This window comes from Erithacus rubecula (genome assembly GCF_903797595.1).
Source record: "Erithacus rubecula genome assembly, chromosome: 12".
NCBI lineage: Eukaryota > Metazoa > Chordata > Aves > Passeriformes > Muscicapidae > Erithacus > Erithacus rubecula.
The window spans coordinates 10573337-10590968 of record NC_136664.1 but is presented as its reverse complement, the minus strand read 5'-3'; the positions used below and the strand labels follow the sequence as shown (position 1 = coordinate 10590968).

At 37.8% G+C, this 17632-nt stretch overlaps 1 protein-coding gene and 1 long non-coding RNA gene across 9 annotated transcripts in view; one reads left to right on the top strand and one right to left on the bottom strand.

The window, feature by feature from the left end:
• The window catches only part of LOC306806850, a 49804-nt gene extending 37158 nt beyond the window's left edge, over window positions 1–12646 (bottom strand). For 4 of the 7 annotated variants that reach the window (XR_013775591.1, XR_013775592.1, XR_013775593.1 and 1 more), the window contains exons 1-4: window positions 8719–11536; window positions 7918–8009; window positions 7000–7141; window positions 5990–6086 (exon numbers count right to left, since the gene is read on the bottom strand). This is a non-coding gene — a long non-coding RNA (uncharacterized lncRNA). Of the gene's footprint in view, window positions 1–5985; window positions 6087–6999; window positions 7142–7917; window positions 8010–8718; window positions 11537–12172; window positions 12263–12421 lie in introns of those variants that run through there. The other 3 variants (XR_013775589.1, XR_013775590.1, XR_013775595.1) reach the window with 3 other exon arrangements.
• The window catches only part of FTO (FTO alpha-ketoglutarate dependent dioxygenase), a 216492-nt gene continuing 211044 nt past the window's right edge, over window positions 12185–17632 (top strand). The window contains exon 1 of one of the 2 annotated variants that reach the window (XM_079315941.1): window positions 12185–12417. In XM_079315941.1, the coding sequence (XP_079172067.1) occupies window positions 12379–12417 (39 nt within the window). In that variant the 5' untranslated portion in view covers window positions 12185–12378. The remainder of the gene's footprint in view (window positions 12418–17632) is intronic. The other variant, XM_079315940.1, reaches the window with a different exon arrangement.

Genomic DNA, 17632 nt, shown 5'->3' with positions numbered 1-17632 from the left:
GGAAATCCAAGCAAGAAAAATACATATCACCACCAAACTTCTCAGGGTCACTTGCCCTCTGCCTGGCAAAATAGGCAAAAGGCTTTTCAGCTAATTGTTCTCAAACACAAATACACCAATGGCCAAGACACAAGAATCCCAAGCAGAGAAGAATGTGAATGTGTAGTACTATCTAACAGATCTACATACAACTGAATCAAATAACACAGCTAACAGATTTAAATCCAGAGTCACAATGCAGCAAAAAATTAAAAGGAATTAAAGAAATTAAAAACTGACAAGCAAATAAATGCAAATAAGCTTTATTCATTTAAAAATTCACTAAACAAAACACAAGAAAAGTGCACAAACGTGCAAATACCTACCTGTTTCCACAAATACAGTCTGAGATAGCTTTAAAGATATTTTTGGAAAACACTAGAGTATTTGAGTAAATATGAGTTAAGTAATTTGAAGATACCTGCTTGCAAAATGGTCTTATTGAGAATTAATGTTTTACCTTGCCCACTGCATACCATAGACATCAAATCACAAGGCTGTGGTTTTGGCCATCTTTTAATTACAAACAGTCACGCTAATTGTAGATAAATTTTGTACTTAAAATGTGTTTAGTCTAATAATCCATAGGCCAAGTTTGTCCCTTAGGGTAAATTTATACATTCCTGAAAGAATCCCCAACAAACTCCAGTTAAATATGGAAAAAAATATTAATTGCAGCCACATTACAATAATCATCTCAAGGAGTGCTGCATGTGAACTCAGCTCTGTTATGTAGCTCTTGTGTTAGCCAGAAACTGCAGTGAACCTGCAAAGGCAGCTTTAAAATACTACTGGATTTTTTGTGGATATAGGACTCAGGATAACCAGTAATTCCCTTCGTTATTGATGATGGACTAGTGATTAACTGTGACTACTTCACTATTTGGTAACTACAATCATTTCAATCACAAGAACTTCTTAGACATGTAGCAAAAGAATGTTTTCCTAAAGGTTGGGAGAAATCTAACAGCAAGCTGACATCAAAAGGTGCTAGAGCAAAGAGATTGGTGGAAGCCCAGTCCTTTTGGCACCACACAGATCCTAAAGAACTTCAACATTGCCTTTATATGGATAGGTAGCAGGATGACAGCCACATGTTTTCTTACAGAACACAAGAAAAAGTTGCTAATAATATCAAAATTCAAAGGCATAAGTTACAAAGGTGAACTAAAATGACATTAGTGGTCACCCAAATGACCAGGCTTTTCTCCAGTATTCCAGTATGGACAGTTTCTTCTGCTGATACAAAGATTAAAAATAAGAATTACACAGAAGCTGTAAGATTTTTTGTGCAATAAAACAACTCATACAGATTGTTCTAGATAGCAGTAACAAGACTCCCAAGAAAGCAATGAAGACTAATGAAAAAACTAATGAAAGGCTAATGAAAAGTCTCCTAAATATACCGTTCATGTATCACTTTCAGTTCTGGCCCAGTTCATTCAGCATGAAAAATACATTACTTGGAAAACATGAGGATTAAGAGTCTTCCATAAAGTATTCTGGTGGCAAAATTATAGAACATACACTATTCTACATATGTACTGGTGGACATTTTTCAATTTATTTCCTAGTATTTTCAGTCAAAAACAGCAACTCTCAAATACTTACATATCTTCCATCATGTTTCAAACTAGAAATAGACTATAAAGGAAATACTTTCAGAACTTAACTCACAGACAGTAATGTAGGCCAAGTATCATGGTTTGGATACAAATAATTTGATAAAAATAAGTAAGGATCTGCAATACTTTTTAGAGCCTGGCTTTATTTAAAGATGTTTTTAGCTGAATTTGAAGTGCATCTTTACTTTCAAGCTCCTTAAAAGTTTTCACATAAATATGGTAGTTGACATCGAATTTAGATGTTATCTTTAGTATCTGTCTGCTGTACTTGAAGAAGAGTGTTTATACAAAAATGAAGAACAGAAGTTCTTCGAAACAGATTACTTTCAAATAATGAAAAAAATATTTTAAATATTTTTCTGAATTCTGTGTAGGCACAGAGCGAGAAATTATTTATGATAACAACTTCTTTAACCTATTTAAACTATATAAAGGAAATTCTGAATAGGGGAGAATTATGACTCTGTGAATAATTTAACAGCAAACATTATGATGTATTATTTATGTAGCACCACTGATGCACAAAAGAATGCTCACACATAATAACGGGGTCCCTCCCTTGAAATAACTGACCACACATTTCTCATCCAAGGAGAACTTCCATTGAAATCAAATGAGTAAGGAATGCAGGACCATGCCATACTAATCCTTAATGCAACTAAAGGTAACAGTCTGAAACAGAAACAGTCAAAAAGGGGAAAATACATGCAAAGCTGTAGAATTTTGCATTTATTGTTTTTACAAAATAAAAAAGAGAAAGAAAGAAAGAAGATTTAACAAATTGAGGCTTTATTATGAACACATTCTGCATGCATGTTTGCCTGACTTTGCTGCACTGCACAGCTAGATCTAATTTGCTACTTTACCCTTATCAAGGCCAATAGTTTTCTACTATTTCTAGATTCCAAATTATTCATGGGTAGTAATGAATATTAAATTGCTTGCTACGAACTTATACCTAATTTTTGCAATAATTATATTGAAGATTTTTTGGATCAGTTTGCTATGGTATTTTAAAGCAACTAAACACAAAGCAGATACGTAAGGTATATTTATTCTTTATGAATTTTTTTCATCTCTTGATACCCTAGAGACAGCCAAGCTCTCCTGAATTTTTCCAGGCAATTTATTTTTGGATAAATGTCCTGCATGATTTCTGATCTGCACTAAAAATTATTTGAGATTCAGACTCAAGGTTTGACTGAGCAATCTGAGAGTTGAGTCTTTTAAAAAAAAGAGGGCACATACCCAACACTAGCCTGTTGGGTTTATCATCACTGATCAAAAGGGCAGGACGAGGACATATGCAACACAAAACCATGAAACAGTCTGTCTTTAATGAATATTATAGAAAGCATTGTCTGACCTTATGGAAGGCAATAGCACTGTGTTCAAGTTCTGAATAATGGTTATTAGATTTCTAGCAAGTCTTTACCTTAGGAAAATATACTCAAGAAATTGCACATTCAGAATACTTCAGAGTACTCAAAATACCAGAATCCCCTCTGGTTTGGACAATGCCTCAGAAAACGGACAGACACATAGACACACTAGAACTTCTGCAAAATTCCTGAACATTGTTACCCGAGTTGGACCTTCAGTGGACAACTTTTCCTTTTTTAGTTTGTTTGGGGCTTTTTGTGTGGGTTTTTTTTTTTTTTTTCACTTTGTTTTGTTTTATTTTTTAATTACTTATGTTTGCTTCAGTTTAAGAATCTCTACCTTAATCAATATGGTCCCAATTCTAGTTTTGGACATCTTAAATCTGGATCTGATTTTATTCCAAGGTAAGTCCTCCCACTCAGTCATATCAATATTTGATCTGTATTCCCAGAACCAAGTTGCCCTCTTCTATCTGGTAGCACTGGGCCTGAATAAATTTATTATATTTCCACCTTATTTTTGCATTGTTAAGATCAAACAAATTGATTTGGGGAATAAAACTGCCCAACTAATGAAATGAAGTGTAAAAACACAGGCATATGCAAACTGTCAAAACTTGTACTACAAATAGATTAGAGAGACAAACTAGTATAAACAAACACATTTTTTTCCTGTCTAAAAACATGAGAATTGTTGCTGTTCTCATACATCTGAATCAATGATGAAGACTGGTATGAGAGTGCAACCAGCCACCAGTCTGATCCACAGCTTCTGGAAGTTAGAGACAATTCTGCTGACTCAGGTTTGAATCAGGCCTGTAGTTGTTGAGGTTTTTTAAAACACATTATCAGCTCAGTGCACAGGTTAACTGAGTACAACTACTTCTACAAATGTTCCTATGAAAATATGGAAGTTTCAAAGCGTGATTTCCAAATGTAACTACAGTAAGTAAAGGACTGAGAGGGAGACTGCCTTAAGCAGTAAGTCTCAACAGTAAAAAGCACCATTATAAATGGCTGCCTTGTAGTATTTGCTTTTCAAAGTCCACACGTGTGATAGATTTTTCAAGCCTGCAGTGCTGTGCACACATGTATCAAGAGACTAGAACAAACCTTGAAATTAAAAAAGGAAAAACATGTGCAAACAAACTACAGATGTGAAACTTTGTTTTAACATGAAAACACTAAACTTTTTAATATACTATTTTATAACCCTTTTACATGTAGAAAAGTTATACTAAGGAAGTCCAATGATTTTAACTATTAGAAAACTTGCCTGATAGCTACTGTCTTCTCAAATCTGTACTTTTGTTTAACCCAGCTACTGTGGATTCTCATAACAAGGACTTCAAAGGCAAGCAAGCTATCATGACTGCTATAAATAAACACAAGGACAAGGGGAAAGAACAATCTTTCTGCCTACAGGTACTATTATTGCCCATTGATCAACAAAAAAAAAAAGTATGGACTTGCTACTGTGAAGCAATTATGAGGGATACTGATATAAACCATGGTTTGCAATAAATGTGAATCACACCTTTCCTTGTGTGCTCTGGCATAACAGCAGCCTCACTCACTTTTCTGAGACCACTGCTAATATAAGATTGAGCACAGCTGTACGGACAAGGTCTATGGTCTGGAATCTGGAGCTGCTGGTCAGCTGAAAGGAGTTTACTGGGGGGGAGGGTGGTTCTCATTTCGTTTCTCAACGTCATGAACTTTTTCTTGTCAATGCTCAATCCTTTCTTCCAGCTCCAGGCCTGACCCAGCCACTTGGGGCCGCCACCAACCTGTTCAGACTTTTTTTAATCATTAACAAGCTGTATTAACTTGGTGGTCATTCTGGGGAAAATAATAAAAAAGATGAAAAAGAATGTGAAAAGTCAGCATAAAAAGCATTCTGTTGAAAGGAACATAATCACTGTGAAGACTTCAGCATAGAACCTGAATAATAAATTTCAGGTTTTGATATAACTATTACTGCCTGTGAAGAACTCTTTGAAGATAATTGAAACCACTGTGCAGCAATCTGCTTTATAGCACTGACAAATAACAGTTTCCTAAGGCTTATCATTTAAGGTTAGTAAAAGGAGGACACATATTTACTCCATATGGTGCTTAAATGCAATTTTTAACGCATGACCTTATATAGGAACCTCATGCATGCTGTTAAGTAAAGTTACAGATTTGGGATGTGGTGGGGCAAACTATAAAACTACAATTCCACAGAACATTCAACTACTGAAAGAATGCTAATAATATGCAACATTCCAATTATATACAATTTCTAGTATTTTGGGATTTAAATATATATTTCATGTCTAAAGTGGCTAAAATATATAGGTGGAGATATTTAAGAAAGTAGTCTGGAAAAAGAGACTGAACAGTTCTCATTACCATACTCAGTTTTGTACTTGGCAAATATTTCCAGTGTGCTTTGGAATAGAAACAGTTAGCTGCAGAATGTAATAAGATACAAAGTGTATGGTTGTCATCTGTCTTTAGAAGGATACAAATTTTGCCTTTTGTATCTCAAGCATTGTACCTCTGACTTCCCTTAGTTCTGATAAACACTGGTAAGCAAGAACAAAAGGCAGAGAGGGCACGTGGAGGTGATGTAACATGCACGAACAGAAAACATACCCAGAAGTGAATGCAAAAAACTTGGCATATAAAGAAAGAAAAGGTGGCTTTGATGAGAGAGACAAGTTCAAGACTTTACAAAGGCAGTTGCACATCTTTGAGACCTGCATCTAGTTTACAGGAAATCTATTTTTGAAGGCCCAGAAAGAAAACTGAAAATAAGGACACACTTCATTTGTTTAAAGGGACTTGTTTTATTTTTTGTATACTTGTGGACAGAAGCTTCTACTTAAAAGAACAAAACTGAAACAAAAAAAAAAAATCCCTAATAACTTCAGGATGTCACAGAATGTTACTTGCCTGTAAGCAGGTTTTTTGTTTATGTGGAGCTTTTTCAATGTTCTTCCACTGGAAATTCATCCCAAACTTCTAGTTAAAAGTGTTTTGGCGAGGAAGGCTGGAAAAGAAATTTTAACTTAAGTTTTTTCTCTAGCAAACACTGTATTTTTTTATTTTCTGTGCCATAAAGTATTAATTCAGGTATTCCAATTTGGACATTCTGTGTGATGCTACTTAAGTGGATGATGAGTGCATTTGGTAAGGCATCTAACAGAAAAACAGGAAATGCCCTTCAGAACAAGCAAACAATTCATTTGTTCCACCATCTTGGATTTGACAACAGCCTGACAGCAAAGATGGAAGTTATGTCATGCTGGTCAATTTGTTCCTGACTCACTCACTACAGAATCAAAAGGAAATAATGCTCTGCACTTAAAAAAAAAATTACAAAATAGTCCCATCTACACAAGCAGTATTTTCAGCTGCCCTTTTGTGAATGTTAGCTTCTGACAACACCTTGCTTGGATGCAGTGTGACTTTATTAAGCACAGCACAATGTGAGCACAGAGTCACAGTGCTTTTGGATTAATGAGCCCTCCTGCAAGGCACTAACAGCATCAACAGCTCTGCTGAGCCCACGCTGCTCGGCCAGCACAGCACTAAGCTTAATAATAGGGGTGGAATCTCATGGTATAGGCCATTTTGATTCTAGAATGAAATTCCTGATGAATCATTAGGCTTCTACAGCCTCTTCTTCAGTTCCCAGAACACTCTGACAACATAGCTCCAAACCCAAGGTAACAGCTCCAAAGTGAAAGACACTGCTGTAGCTCTGTACATGGAGATCTAACACAACTCATCACAATGACTTACATACACAGACATAACCAGAAATTTAAAAAAAATAATTCCAAAGAGTGATTTTTGCTACTGCTTTAAAAAGTGCTCTGAAACCAGCATTTTTAATTTGTTGATGTTTTAAAGGGCAAAAATATTACCGTAAGATAAAATAAAAGTATTAACTCCCATACCTTTTAGTTTTCTCCTCTTGCTCATTGGTATGCTGCTTGAGTAAGATGTGATCATCATGTACATGAAGAAATCTGTCCTCCAGTTCTTGACTGACTTGTTATTTAGCTTGTTGAGCTTTTATATTCTGTGCAGTTGATGATTCTACCCAAACCAAGACAACTTTAAATTACCTTCAATACATTCACTAACATGTGGTTCAAAGACAAAACTCATTTTGAAATACTGAATCCCCTCAAATTTTCATGTAATTTTATATTTTACACTTGTATAAGTCTGTTATTTTTTTTTATTTACTGTAATTTTAATTACTTCCTTTTGTCTTCTTCTTACAGATTTAAAAAAAGCAATTAAAATTATATAGCAATTTGTTTACATACTAGACAACACAAAAGTAACAGTTTACCCAGTAACCAGGTTCTGCCAAAGATACTATCTAAAAATAAGCATTACCAAAGGGATTCTTTCTAATCTGTTTCGAAGTTAACATATTATCTTGAAGCTTGAAAATATTAACTCAAAATTCTGTAAATTTACTCAGATATAAAACTAAGCCCAGTTTTTCCATTCTAATAGCAGCTGAGCAACATAGCAGAATTGCATAACACTTTTGGTTCCCATTTTGTGAAATGGATCTGGCCTTGTCCTCAATTCAGCAAAAAAGTCCTCTTTTCTTCTGGAAGGATGAATGTTACAGCTCAATGACATTTCCAGTTTCTAGCATCTCACAGCAACTCCCCTCTTATAACAAGTAACTTGAACATAGAATGGGTCACAGAATCTTTCACAATTTAACCCAGATTTTGAATGGTATTTGAACTTAATTTTGTGAGTGGCAACATCAGAAACATTTTTAGAAAGAAACTAAAGAAGCCACTGATCAAAGTCTCTAGCTGTAATAAATAGCAGCTGGTACAAACCTTGTAATCCTTCAATTCCAGCTGGACTTAGACCTGTATGTCTCACAGGCAGGTCCCCCACAGTTACATCAGCTGCAACAGGCATGGCTTATCTAGGGATAACAAAATTCAAATGAAATTCCTCTTCATCTGGTATTTAAACTGAGCCTAGAATGAAGAATACAACAGTATGAAATGAAGGCAAAACTTATGGCAGATTCACTGAAATGACAAACTTCTGAATGCTCCTATCTCAACTAGATTGCTCAGAGGATGATCTAAACACTCAACTTTAATTTTATGCCAGTTTCAATCCATTCACAAAATACATCTCTGTCGTGCAATAGCTGCAATTCTATTTAATAGATGTAAATTACCTTTCTGAAGTTCTAGTTTTGCTGTTTTCAGAAATCGTGAGGCTTAGGCTGTATTTCCAAGTGGATGTGGGAAGGGGACCTGAAGATTTTTTGTTTAGTTGGGGTTTTTTAATTGTTTGTTCATTTAAGAGAGGTAAAAGCTTAAGGCATTAAGCTGGTAGATGAGTAATTCCATCTTCCATGTTTTGAATGGAACTCTTTGAAACAGGTGCTGGGGTTTATGAAGCCATTCCAGTGCTGCCCAGCATTCTCTTTGTCTTCTTTCAATCACTGTCATATAATAAATTACTTTTTAAGACAGAGAGTCTCCTATGAATGATTCTCATAAATCTGAACTGATTCTATCCTGTGGCAACAGGAAGCTCAGCTATTAAGACAAAGTGAGATTAGGAAAGTATTAATGTGAAAAGTACTACATTTGTTTTGGTGTAATATATGACCATACTTGTTAACAACTGCTGCTTCTTTCTTGTCTTCTGGTGCAGAAAATTACATGTTGGTCACAGAGTCAAGTAATGCTGAAACAACAGGAAAAGGAGAGATGTGAAGGACTTTCAACAGTCTTAACCCTAAAACCATTGTTACACTCTTCAGGTGATATAAATCCTTAGTCAACCCAAAAACATCTAGGGAAATTAACAGTGATGCTACTAGAGACTTGCATTAGAGGGCAGAAGCAACATGGTACAATCAACAGGCATCCCATGAAATATCTGTTAATTTGATCATAATCAAAAGTGCTGCCTAAGCTCTTTCTTCTATCATACATAAGTCTCCTTATGGCTTTGTTCTAAAGAAACAAAAGAGATTAATGGAAATTTAGTTTCCAACAAGTCAGACTTTCTTTTAATCTTTTGTTTTTTTCATCACTAAAATATATTATAAAATATTATTTCCAGACTTCACTGTTTATGAATAAACAGGAACACATTTTTCTTCCATGTGGAACAAATGTTTCCTTATCATGACCATTGAAGTGAACTGATCTGCAGTTGTAGACTAGCAATATGGTTGCAGTTTCAGTGTTGCCAGTCTCAGACAGTACTACTCTGTGATGTTGATGTCCACACCACTCAGTCCATGGCACAACTGGCAACCAATGACAAATATATATCCACTGGAAAATCCAGCTCCTCAGCACCCTCGGCTCTTTTTGCACTGCTCTTACAAAATCCTCAAAACTTTTCTGCAATTTGTTAAATTAACTCTATCTGCAGCCAGTGGCTTCATTCAGGTCTAGGTTCATTACTGTGGTTACCATTATATGTCCCTGTACCAGTATGGCTGCAACTGGGATCAAAGGGAAACAGAAACACTTTACCTCCAGAGGATCATCTAAATTTGGTTCACGGTGGTAGCAAGGAGAAGATGATACCATTATTTATCTTTCTAGAATGTGGCTGCCCTTGCTTTCACAAATCAAAAATGACAGGCTTTTTTTGGGCAAATTTCAAGAGACATCAAGAGCTAAACAAGTAAACTCCACAATTTTTGTGATCTATCAAAATCAGGCTTCAAAAACTCCAGAACAGTAACAGGCACAGACAAACATTACTGGTTTTCACTATTTGCTAAAGAAACTTTACAATGGATATCTACCCGTTATCTTCTCTGTATGAGAAGCATGAGAAAAATCTACTTGTTTAAAAACAGAGACAAAACAACACATGCTTGTCATTCAACTTAGCAAACAAACAGCTCTTGTCAATAGTAATCCATTTCTGGCTGCAGCAAACCCACAGAAATACTTGAGCTGTAAGCAAACTAACATAGCAGAGATGCACACAAAGCCAGTTTTTACTGGCAACATAATATGACCTGAAGTGACAAAATAAAGCAACTTCAAATCTAAAATGTCCTGAAAACTTAGAAGGTGAAATTTTCAAAAGGAAGAGGAAGAATTGTTTCATTTCCATTACAGAATGTCAGAAATCAGGCATTCAACTATCTTTTCTGTCCTGGGCCACAGAAAAAGAAAATGAAAAAAACCAAGCATATTAATTGGTTTTATCAGATACAGTGGTTTTAGACAGAAATAGTACAAACATGCCTCCTGGTTTTAAGGAGGCCAAATATAATTAGGGATTTAGAATTTGGCTTGGCAACTTATTTGCCTGATTAGTAACATACCCACATCTTTAATAATCACTAATAACCACCAGTTAAGCTGCTGCTTTGAGAGAGGAGGCTTCAAACATCAAAGCATATGTTACATATGTTACAGTTCCTCTTGGAATATTATCTCAGTGTCAATCACAAACACTTAAACAAAATTACTTTTCCTTGCAGTCCAGTTCCAGTGTTATTTCTAAAAGCATATGAGATTTCTCCACAGCATTCCACATTACTTTTGAAAGCATTTCCAAAGCAATTACATCTGACAAAACTGTACAGCAACACTGCTAGAAAAGTTATGGTACTTAAAAGTGCAACATTCCTAATAGAAAGCATAACAAAGTGAGAGAGATATAAATTTGTATTTGCATCTGCACAGATTTATATGCCATCCTCAAGTTCAAAAACTTAAACCAGGCTTTATTTCCAAGAAAAGACACCCTCCAATCACTTCAGAACAGATTATTCCTCAAAACTAGAGAGAAAAAAAACAACTTAATGTACAAAGAGAGGAATATTCCCCATTTCTCTGGGATTAACTTGTAAGAACTTCAAGTTAGGTATAAGCAAGAATTTTTGATTTAACTACTAAAGTTAAAGAAACTGTAACTGTCTTCTACACTTCACTACTTACAAAAGTGGTTCCACCACCTGTATCTGAAAATGTATCACAAAAAACTGCACACAACTTTGCACAGTTATACAAGACTGACAGTAAATAAAATACTTATCAAAGCTCATGCTTCAGGTTCAGATTTTTATATAACTCACAGAAGTGTACTTTTGCACCAACATCATTCAAAGGCAGCAAAACTGAATGGGGATTACTTAACTTTTTAGGAGTTCTCAGCCAAAGGGGCTGTAAGTGACTTCCAGTGAGGGGGTTTCTAGTGAAATCATAAGAATTACAATCTAATTGTTTCAATATGGTTTTTGAATTTGAGTGTCAGATGCAGCCAAGACAATGCTTTTCTTACAAAATCCTACTCCACTTCCCTGGCAGAGGGAACTTAAAAAAGAGGTGGGAGGGACCACCCACCTATCTTAGCTTATCACAACATATTTCCAGCCTATGTTCTCCCTCTATTGAGTCCTTAAAATATATATGTTTTCACTTTATTGGTCTTGTAACCTAAAATAGTCTCATTTATTACCTGGTAGAAATACACACACATATCATCTTTCAAATACCATGTGTTGCAGTGCTGCGTGTTTTGGGAGGTGGACAGGAAAAAAATAAAAAATAAAAAAAAGGAAAGATATGGAAGGTATTAGGAAACGGGATCACAACATCCTGCTGTTGCCTGAGGGAAGAAACGTTTCTCAGACCTGTAAGTCCTACTTCAACACAGAAAAATCGAAATAACCGTGTCCTGCCTTCAACATATTTTAGAAAGCTTCCCGAGTTGGGTTCTGGCGGTGACTGACAGGGCTGGGAGGGGCAGGGTGGCAGGGAAGGCAGCGCTCGCCTCTCGAAGGAACGCCTACAGTGCCCGGGCTGTCCCGCCCTCGGGCACAGAGCGCAGCGTTTCCCAGCCCAGCCCGTCCGGGTGCAGCGCACAGGCCTGCGGGGCTACTGGCCACCAAACGCTGGGGCTCCCAGCCCCTTCCCGCGGGCACCGAGCGAGGAGCCCCTCGGGTCTGGAACCGCCGCCCGCAGCCCCGCTGCTCGCCTCCCCGCCCGGGGACCGCCCGCGCCAGGACACGGCGCCACAGCCCCGGGCAGCTCCGGCGCCCCGGCCTCCCCGCGCCGTGCCCAGAGGAGAAGCTCCCCCCGTACTCACGGTCCCGCCAGCCCCGGGCTCCGCTCGGCGCTCCGTTAGCAGCCGCCGCTGTTGCCAACCGGGCCCTTCCCCTTCCGGGCCGCCCTGGGCCTGCCGGGACTTGGAGTTCGGGGCGGGGCCGCGCAGTGCCCGCGGAGCGCGGTCCGGCCGCTGCCAGGGGAGCTGCGCGGGGCTGCTCCGCCCGGGCGGACGGCTCAGGCGGCACCATGAAGAGGAGAGCGGGGGAGCGGGAGAAAGAGCTGAAGGTACCTTCCGTTTGCTTCCTGCTCCCCGCAGCCCCGCGGAGCGTGCCGCGGCCAGCCCTCTCCGCCGCTCGTGGGGCTGTGCGGGGCGGATCCGCCGGGGCTCCGCTAGCTGCGGTGCGGGAGGCGCCGAGGCCGCGTGAAGTTCCCTGTGCGAAGGAAGGAGCCCCGGCCCCCGCTCGGCCCCGAGCGGGGTGAGCCCTCCCGGCCGCGTGTGCCCGGCGCCGCCCCGGGCGGGCGCTGCGCTGACCCGGGACAAGGCGGATACCCCTCCCTGGTGAGGGGCACCTCGTACTGCCCAACAGGAGCTGCTGGTAAAGGCGTGTGCCGGCTGGGAAAGATATTTCCAGTTAAAAGAGTTCTGTGGTATATAAAAGAAAACGATGCAAGGACCGTATGTTCATTTTTGTCGAAACATTCACAGTGAGATGATGCACTGTGTAACTGCGCCTAATTCTTACATTTAAAAGTACACTAAGCCTGATCTAAATAAATATCTAGAGTCTCTTATACCGCCCGCAGTTTATAATGTTTCTTTTCTTGTTCCCGAGTTTAGGCGCTGTTTTGTTACCTGCTTACATTGAAGATGTTATTTCTGTGGAAGAAAACAGGGGTGCTGAATGTTTGCTGTTTCAGGTGCCTTTGAAGGGCTTGTTTTACTACATTGTACAATATTTTACTTTAGCTCTTGGTGGTTGTTATACTTCTGCTGATTTTGTTTACAAAACAGTAGTACTGAGACCCTGTAAGTGACTTGTTTGAAAGCCTAGTGCTGGTGCTAATAAAAGGAAGGCTAATTCCATTATAAATTTAGAAAATGCCTTTGGAAATGGTAATCTCATACATCTGAGCTGGGAACATGCTGGTGTTGGTACTGCTATTAATTTACTGTTCAGTATTAAATACAGTATTCCCTGCAGAGGCAGGGAAAAGGTATGATGTAAGTTTGCAGCTAAGTGTTTTCCTAGAAAATTTTAGAGCCTCTTTGGTTGAGTAAGTTTCATAACAACTCCTTAAGGACTATCTGGTCATTTTGTAATTTGTCTTTCTGCTCTCTTAACTTACCAAAGGACAGCAATTTCAATGTTACATTTGTGCTCTGCCCTTTCCATATATGTCAATATATATGCAGATGTCCCATCCAATACCTTGAGGATAAACCTCAACCCATACTTTTTTCAGCCTGTACACTTGTGTTGTCCATCCAAGGGCCTTTGAATTTTCAATGGGTCTTGAATATATTTGGGAATAATTTACATTAGAAGAATAATGGCTCTTGATAAGATAATCACTCAAGGATACTTGTCAGGGGTAAAAGGTACTGTGAACTACACTGGCAAAGACTGTGATAATAAAGGCACTTGAAGAGGTGTCAAGAACAATGTATGAGAAAATCTTGAGGTCAAGTGCAAAAGTATTGCTGTAGACACAACTTTATGTGTGGGTGCACAGACAAAGATGAATGATAAAAGATTCTTACAAAGAATTTAAAGATGTCAACACTTATAGAACACCTTAGGGGGATGTCCTAAGTTGGACACTAGAGAGGCTGAGTATATTGAAAGTGAAGCAAAATGCAGAATGCCCTAGAATAAAAGCTGAGAATAAAAGGAGAAAGCAGCAATGGGAAAAGGAGGGATATGCTAGAAGGGACATGTGCTTTGTTTTTCCCATGGAAGCATCCTCATGCTGATTATTTTTGTACAACTTAGTTGGAGGTATAATCTCTGGGCTCCTCAGTGCCAAGTCACCCTTCAGTCCATGGGTTTAGCCATTCCTGGTTTATGATTATCAACTGAGAAATGCTGAAGACAAAGGAACAGTGTCTTTATTGTAATAGCTCTACCAAGACTTCAATTTAGGTACTGATCAAAATAATTTTTAGCAAACCAAATATTAGTGAGGTTAACCCAACCTCTTCTGGAGAGTTAGATTTATGAGGCCTACTACTGAGAGGGAAGTGGTTGGGTAGAGGAGCTGGTTTGGGTTATGTGTCTCCTGGCAATGTCTCTTGTTTTCCAAAATTAAATCCTGAATAAAAGTTCTTGTTTTGCTATAATTGTGTACAGTTAAATGCTGTCTATCAGAATCCCACTGATTGACTTTTGCTTTGTAATTATGTAGTATGTTTCTTATATGTGATAAACTGTTCTCTGGCTCAAATTTTCTTGTATATAGCAAGTTTTGATTTATGCTGTTACAGAAGTACATTTCTGTTCCAAGTATATGTAGTAGAAGTTCTGTAGAATGCAGTGCTGTCACACAGCAATTACCACTTTGCAGACCACTTAGTTGAGTTGAGTAAGATTAAATGTGTAGCAGAAATAAAATTGTTTGTGCTGGTATTTTGTGTTCCAAGTCAAGAGGAGAAGGATGCAAATTCATTCTTGGGAAGAAGGTGTGAAAAATAATTAGGAAAACCATAGAAGTTAACTACTCATCTGTTCTAAACACCATATTGGGCATGCTCACGTCCTGTAGAATATTTCTCTGAGTCTTAAGTGGGCAGCAAAACACAACTATTCTACAGTTTCTAAAGATGCCTTTGGAGCTGTTGTAAGCCATCAGCTGCTCTTGTCTTCTCCATAGCAAGTATTACTTTTGTGCATAAAACAAGAGCTGTTAGAGTAGATGGTGTCCATTAGCTGAAAAGGCATTTTTATCAAACAGTCTGTTGCAGACTTGTTCATGCTTGTTTGTTTTAGCTTAGGATTCTGCTTTAATTAACACAGTTTACAGTTATTTTGATTCTTTTTTTCTTTACACTGTTTGTCAGAGTTGGTCACTTCTTTTTCACAGTGTGTTGAAATGTACCATGCAAAGTAAAATCAAACCTCCTATTTGGTGATCTCAGTAGACTATTTCTTCTTTTTAGACTTGGGAAGAAAGCTCTTTGCTTTTAGAATGTTTATTATCTTGATTGATGAGTTTAAAAAATTAATATTTTATGTAAGACTTAAGATTTGAGACTTTGAAAGTGAATTTTTTTAAAGTAAGTTTCAGTATGACAGTGGCCAAGTTCTAGTTATTTCCTGTGTATGCTTCCTCTACCACTCTTTGCATGTCAACACCCTGTGCCACTGACAGTGAAAGAGAAGATACTCAGCTAGTCTGGAGTATTATTTTCTTTTAAATTAAAGGTATTGCCTTGATGGTCTTTGGAATAGACCACTAAACCCAGTTCATAGTTACTGATGTAGCTGTTTATGCTAATTCACATTACTGTGAATACTGACTGCAGAGAATGTATTCCACAGACACTACTGTTATGTTTGTACAGCTCCCAGCACGACTGGGACCCCAATCCAATAAAGTTATTGCTGTACAAATAATAAATGCATCAATGAGCACATATCTGAATATTCACCAGGGCTTTTACGAAGATATTCATATGCAATATCACATTGGTGCGACATGTTGGACAAAGTGGCAAGGAAATATAAAGCTTTAAATAACACAAAGCTTGGTATGTATTTTATTTACGAGGAGAAAAAGGAATATACTGTGTTTTGGCTGAGATTTCATTGAAGGTCTTATTTCATGCATTATCCTCATTTTTGCTGCCTTCAAAACAATACATATTTATAAAGTAAAACAGGTTGCTTCAACATACTAATGCTCAAGGAAAATTAGACAAGTGTTCTCAAAGCACTACAAAGCCTGATTAGGGTTTTATTTTAAAAATTAATGCTCAAGGATGGTGCTCATAGCATATAATGAAGTTTAAAAACTTTAACATTGTTACCATGGTTTGTTCTAATATAACAATGCTGTATTGTTTCCGGTTATTGTTCTACCTCTTAAGATAAAAAAAAACATTACTAAAAAGACCCAAAAAAACCAAAATTTTCTAATTGACAGATGAGATTCTTTTAGAAATTGTATTTAGGAAAATTAATGAAACAGCTTAGATGCAGTTAAATAAGCTTCTTGTCACATCATATTTCTGCTTAGGTAAATGGTGTGCAAGTTTTAGCAGAATCAGCAACCAATATGCCAGTAGCAATTTTTGTGGTAATCACATTATTGGACCTTCCCATTATTAATGAGACAATAATTAAGAAATAGTGTTGATAGTCACATAACACATGATTTGTATATTGGAAATGGTCAGGTAGAAGCCTTGCATATGCAGAATAAAATACAAGAAAGAATGAGTGGCAAATGTTTCTTGCTTTTAAATTCATCACATTCCTGCTGTTTAAATTGCCTCAGCTGCTAATGCTGGAACCATTACAGTAATGGACTCAGCAAATGAAGGAGAACCGAGACACACACTTTATTACTGGAGGGGTAATTTTCTCTTCATCTGTAATAGCAGCAGTGCCTAGTATTGATCAGACCATCAAGATACTAATCCTCTGTAAAATTACTTGTTATAAGTGAAAATGTGTTAATCCAAATCAGTCTGTGTCCTGACTTTCTACTTACTATTGAATACAGACTATTAGATGGTTTATTTTTTGTGATTTAAAGCCTTTACATCGATAATAGTCAGAGCTTCCTTTGCAAGAGCATGTGCTTAATCTTAGCTATGGCCCAGGGATGTCTTTTTGTTTTAACTAGAACATCACCCACTTAATTAAGAAGTGCGTGTCTATCTTTCTGCTCGGAATTATATTGGTACTTTAGGCTCTGCAGATTTATTAAACGTTGTTTTACATTCAGTCACTTGTTTTTTGCTGTAAATAAGGACAGATCTATGCTTCACGTATTGGAATCTGCGAAGATCTTGGAGCTGAGGATGTGAGGAGGATGGCTGCTCAAAGCACGAATTTTGGTATTGTGGATGGTGGCTGGGGGGCTCTTGTGTGTGGGAGCAGTGGAAGGGAAGTTCAATGCCAAGGGTCTGAAGATCTTCAGTTCACTTCTGTCCTGGTGGTCCACTAGAGGAGACAGTCCTATGGCGAGCTGTGAATGAAGTCCCCGTTCTGAATATGGGAAGGCTTCCTTTTTTTTTTTTTAATTTTTTTTTTTAATTTTTTTTTTGTTTCTCCCTCTGTTTTGGCTGGTTTTTTATAGTCATGTATGTTTAAAATGGAAGTTCATGTCTGTAACTTGTATAGCCTCCGTGCAGTGGCTGGTAGCTGTTCCTGTGCAGGATACCCTGCAGGACCCGGGTGTGGTTTTGAAAATCCTTCCTGTTTTTCTAGAAAAATAACACTTAATGTGAATTGAAATTTGGGGGTTTGAATGAATATCTTTCTGAAGAGAAATC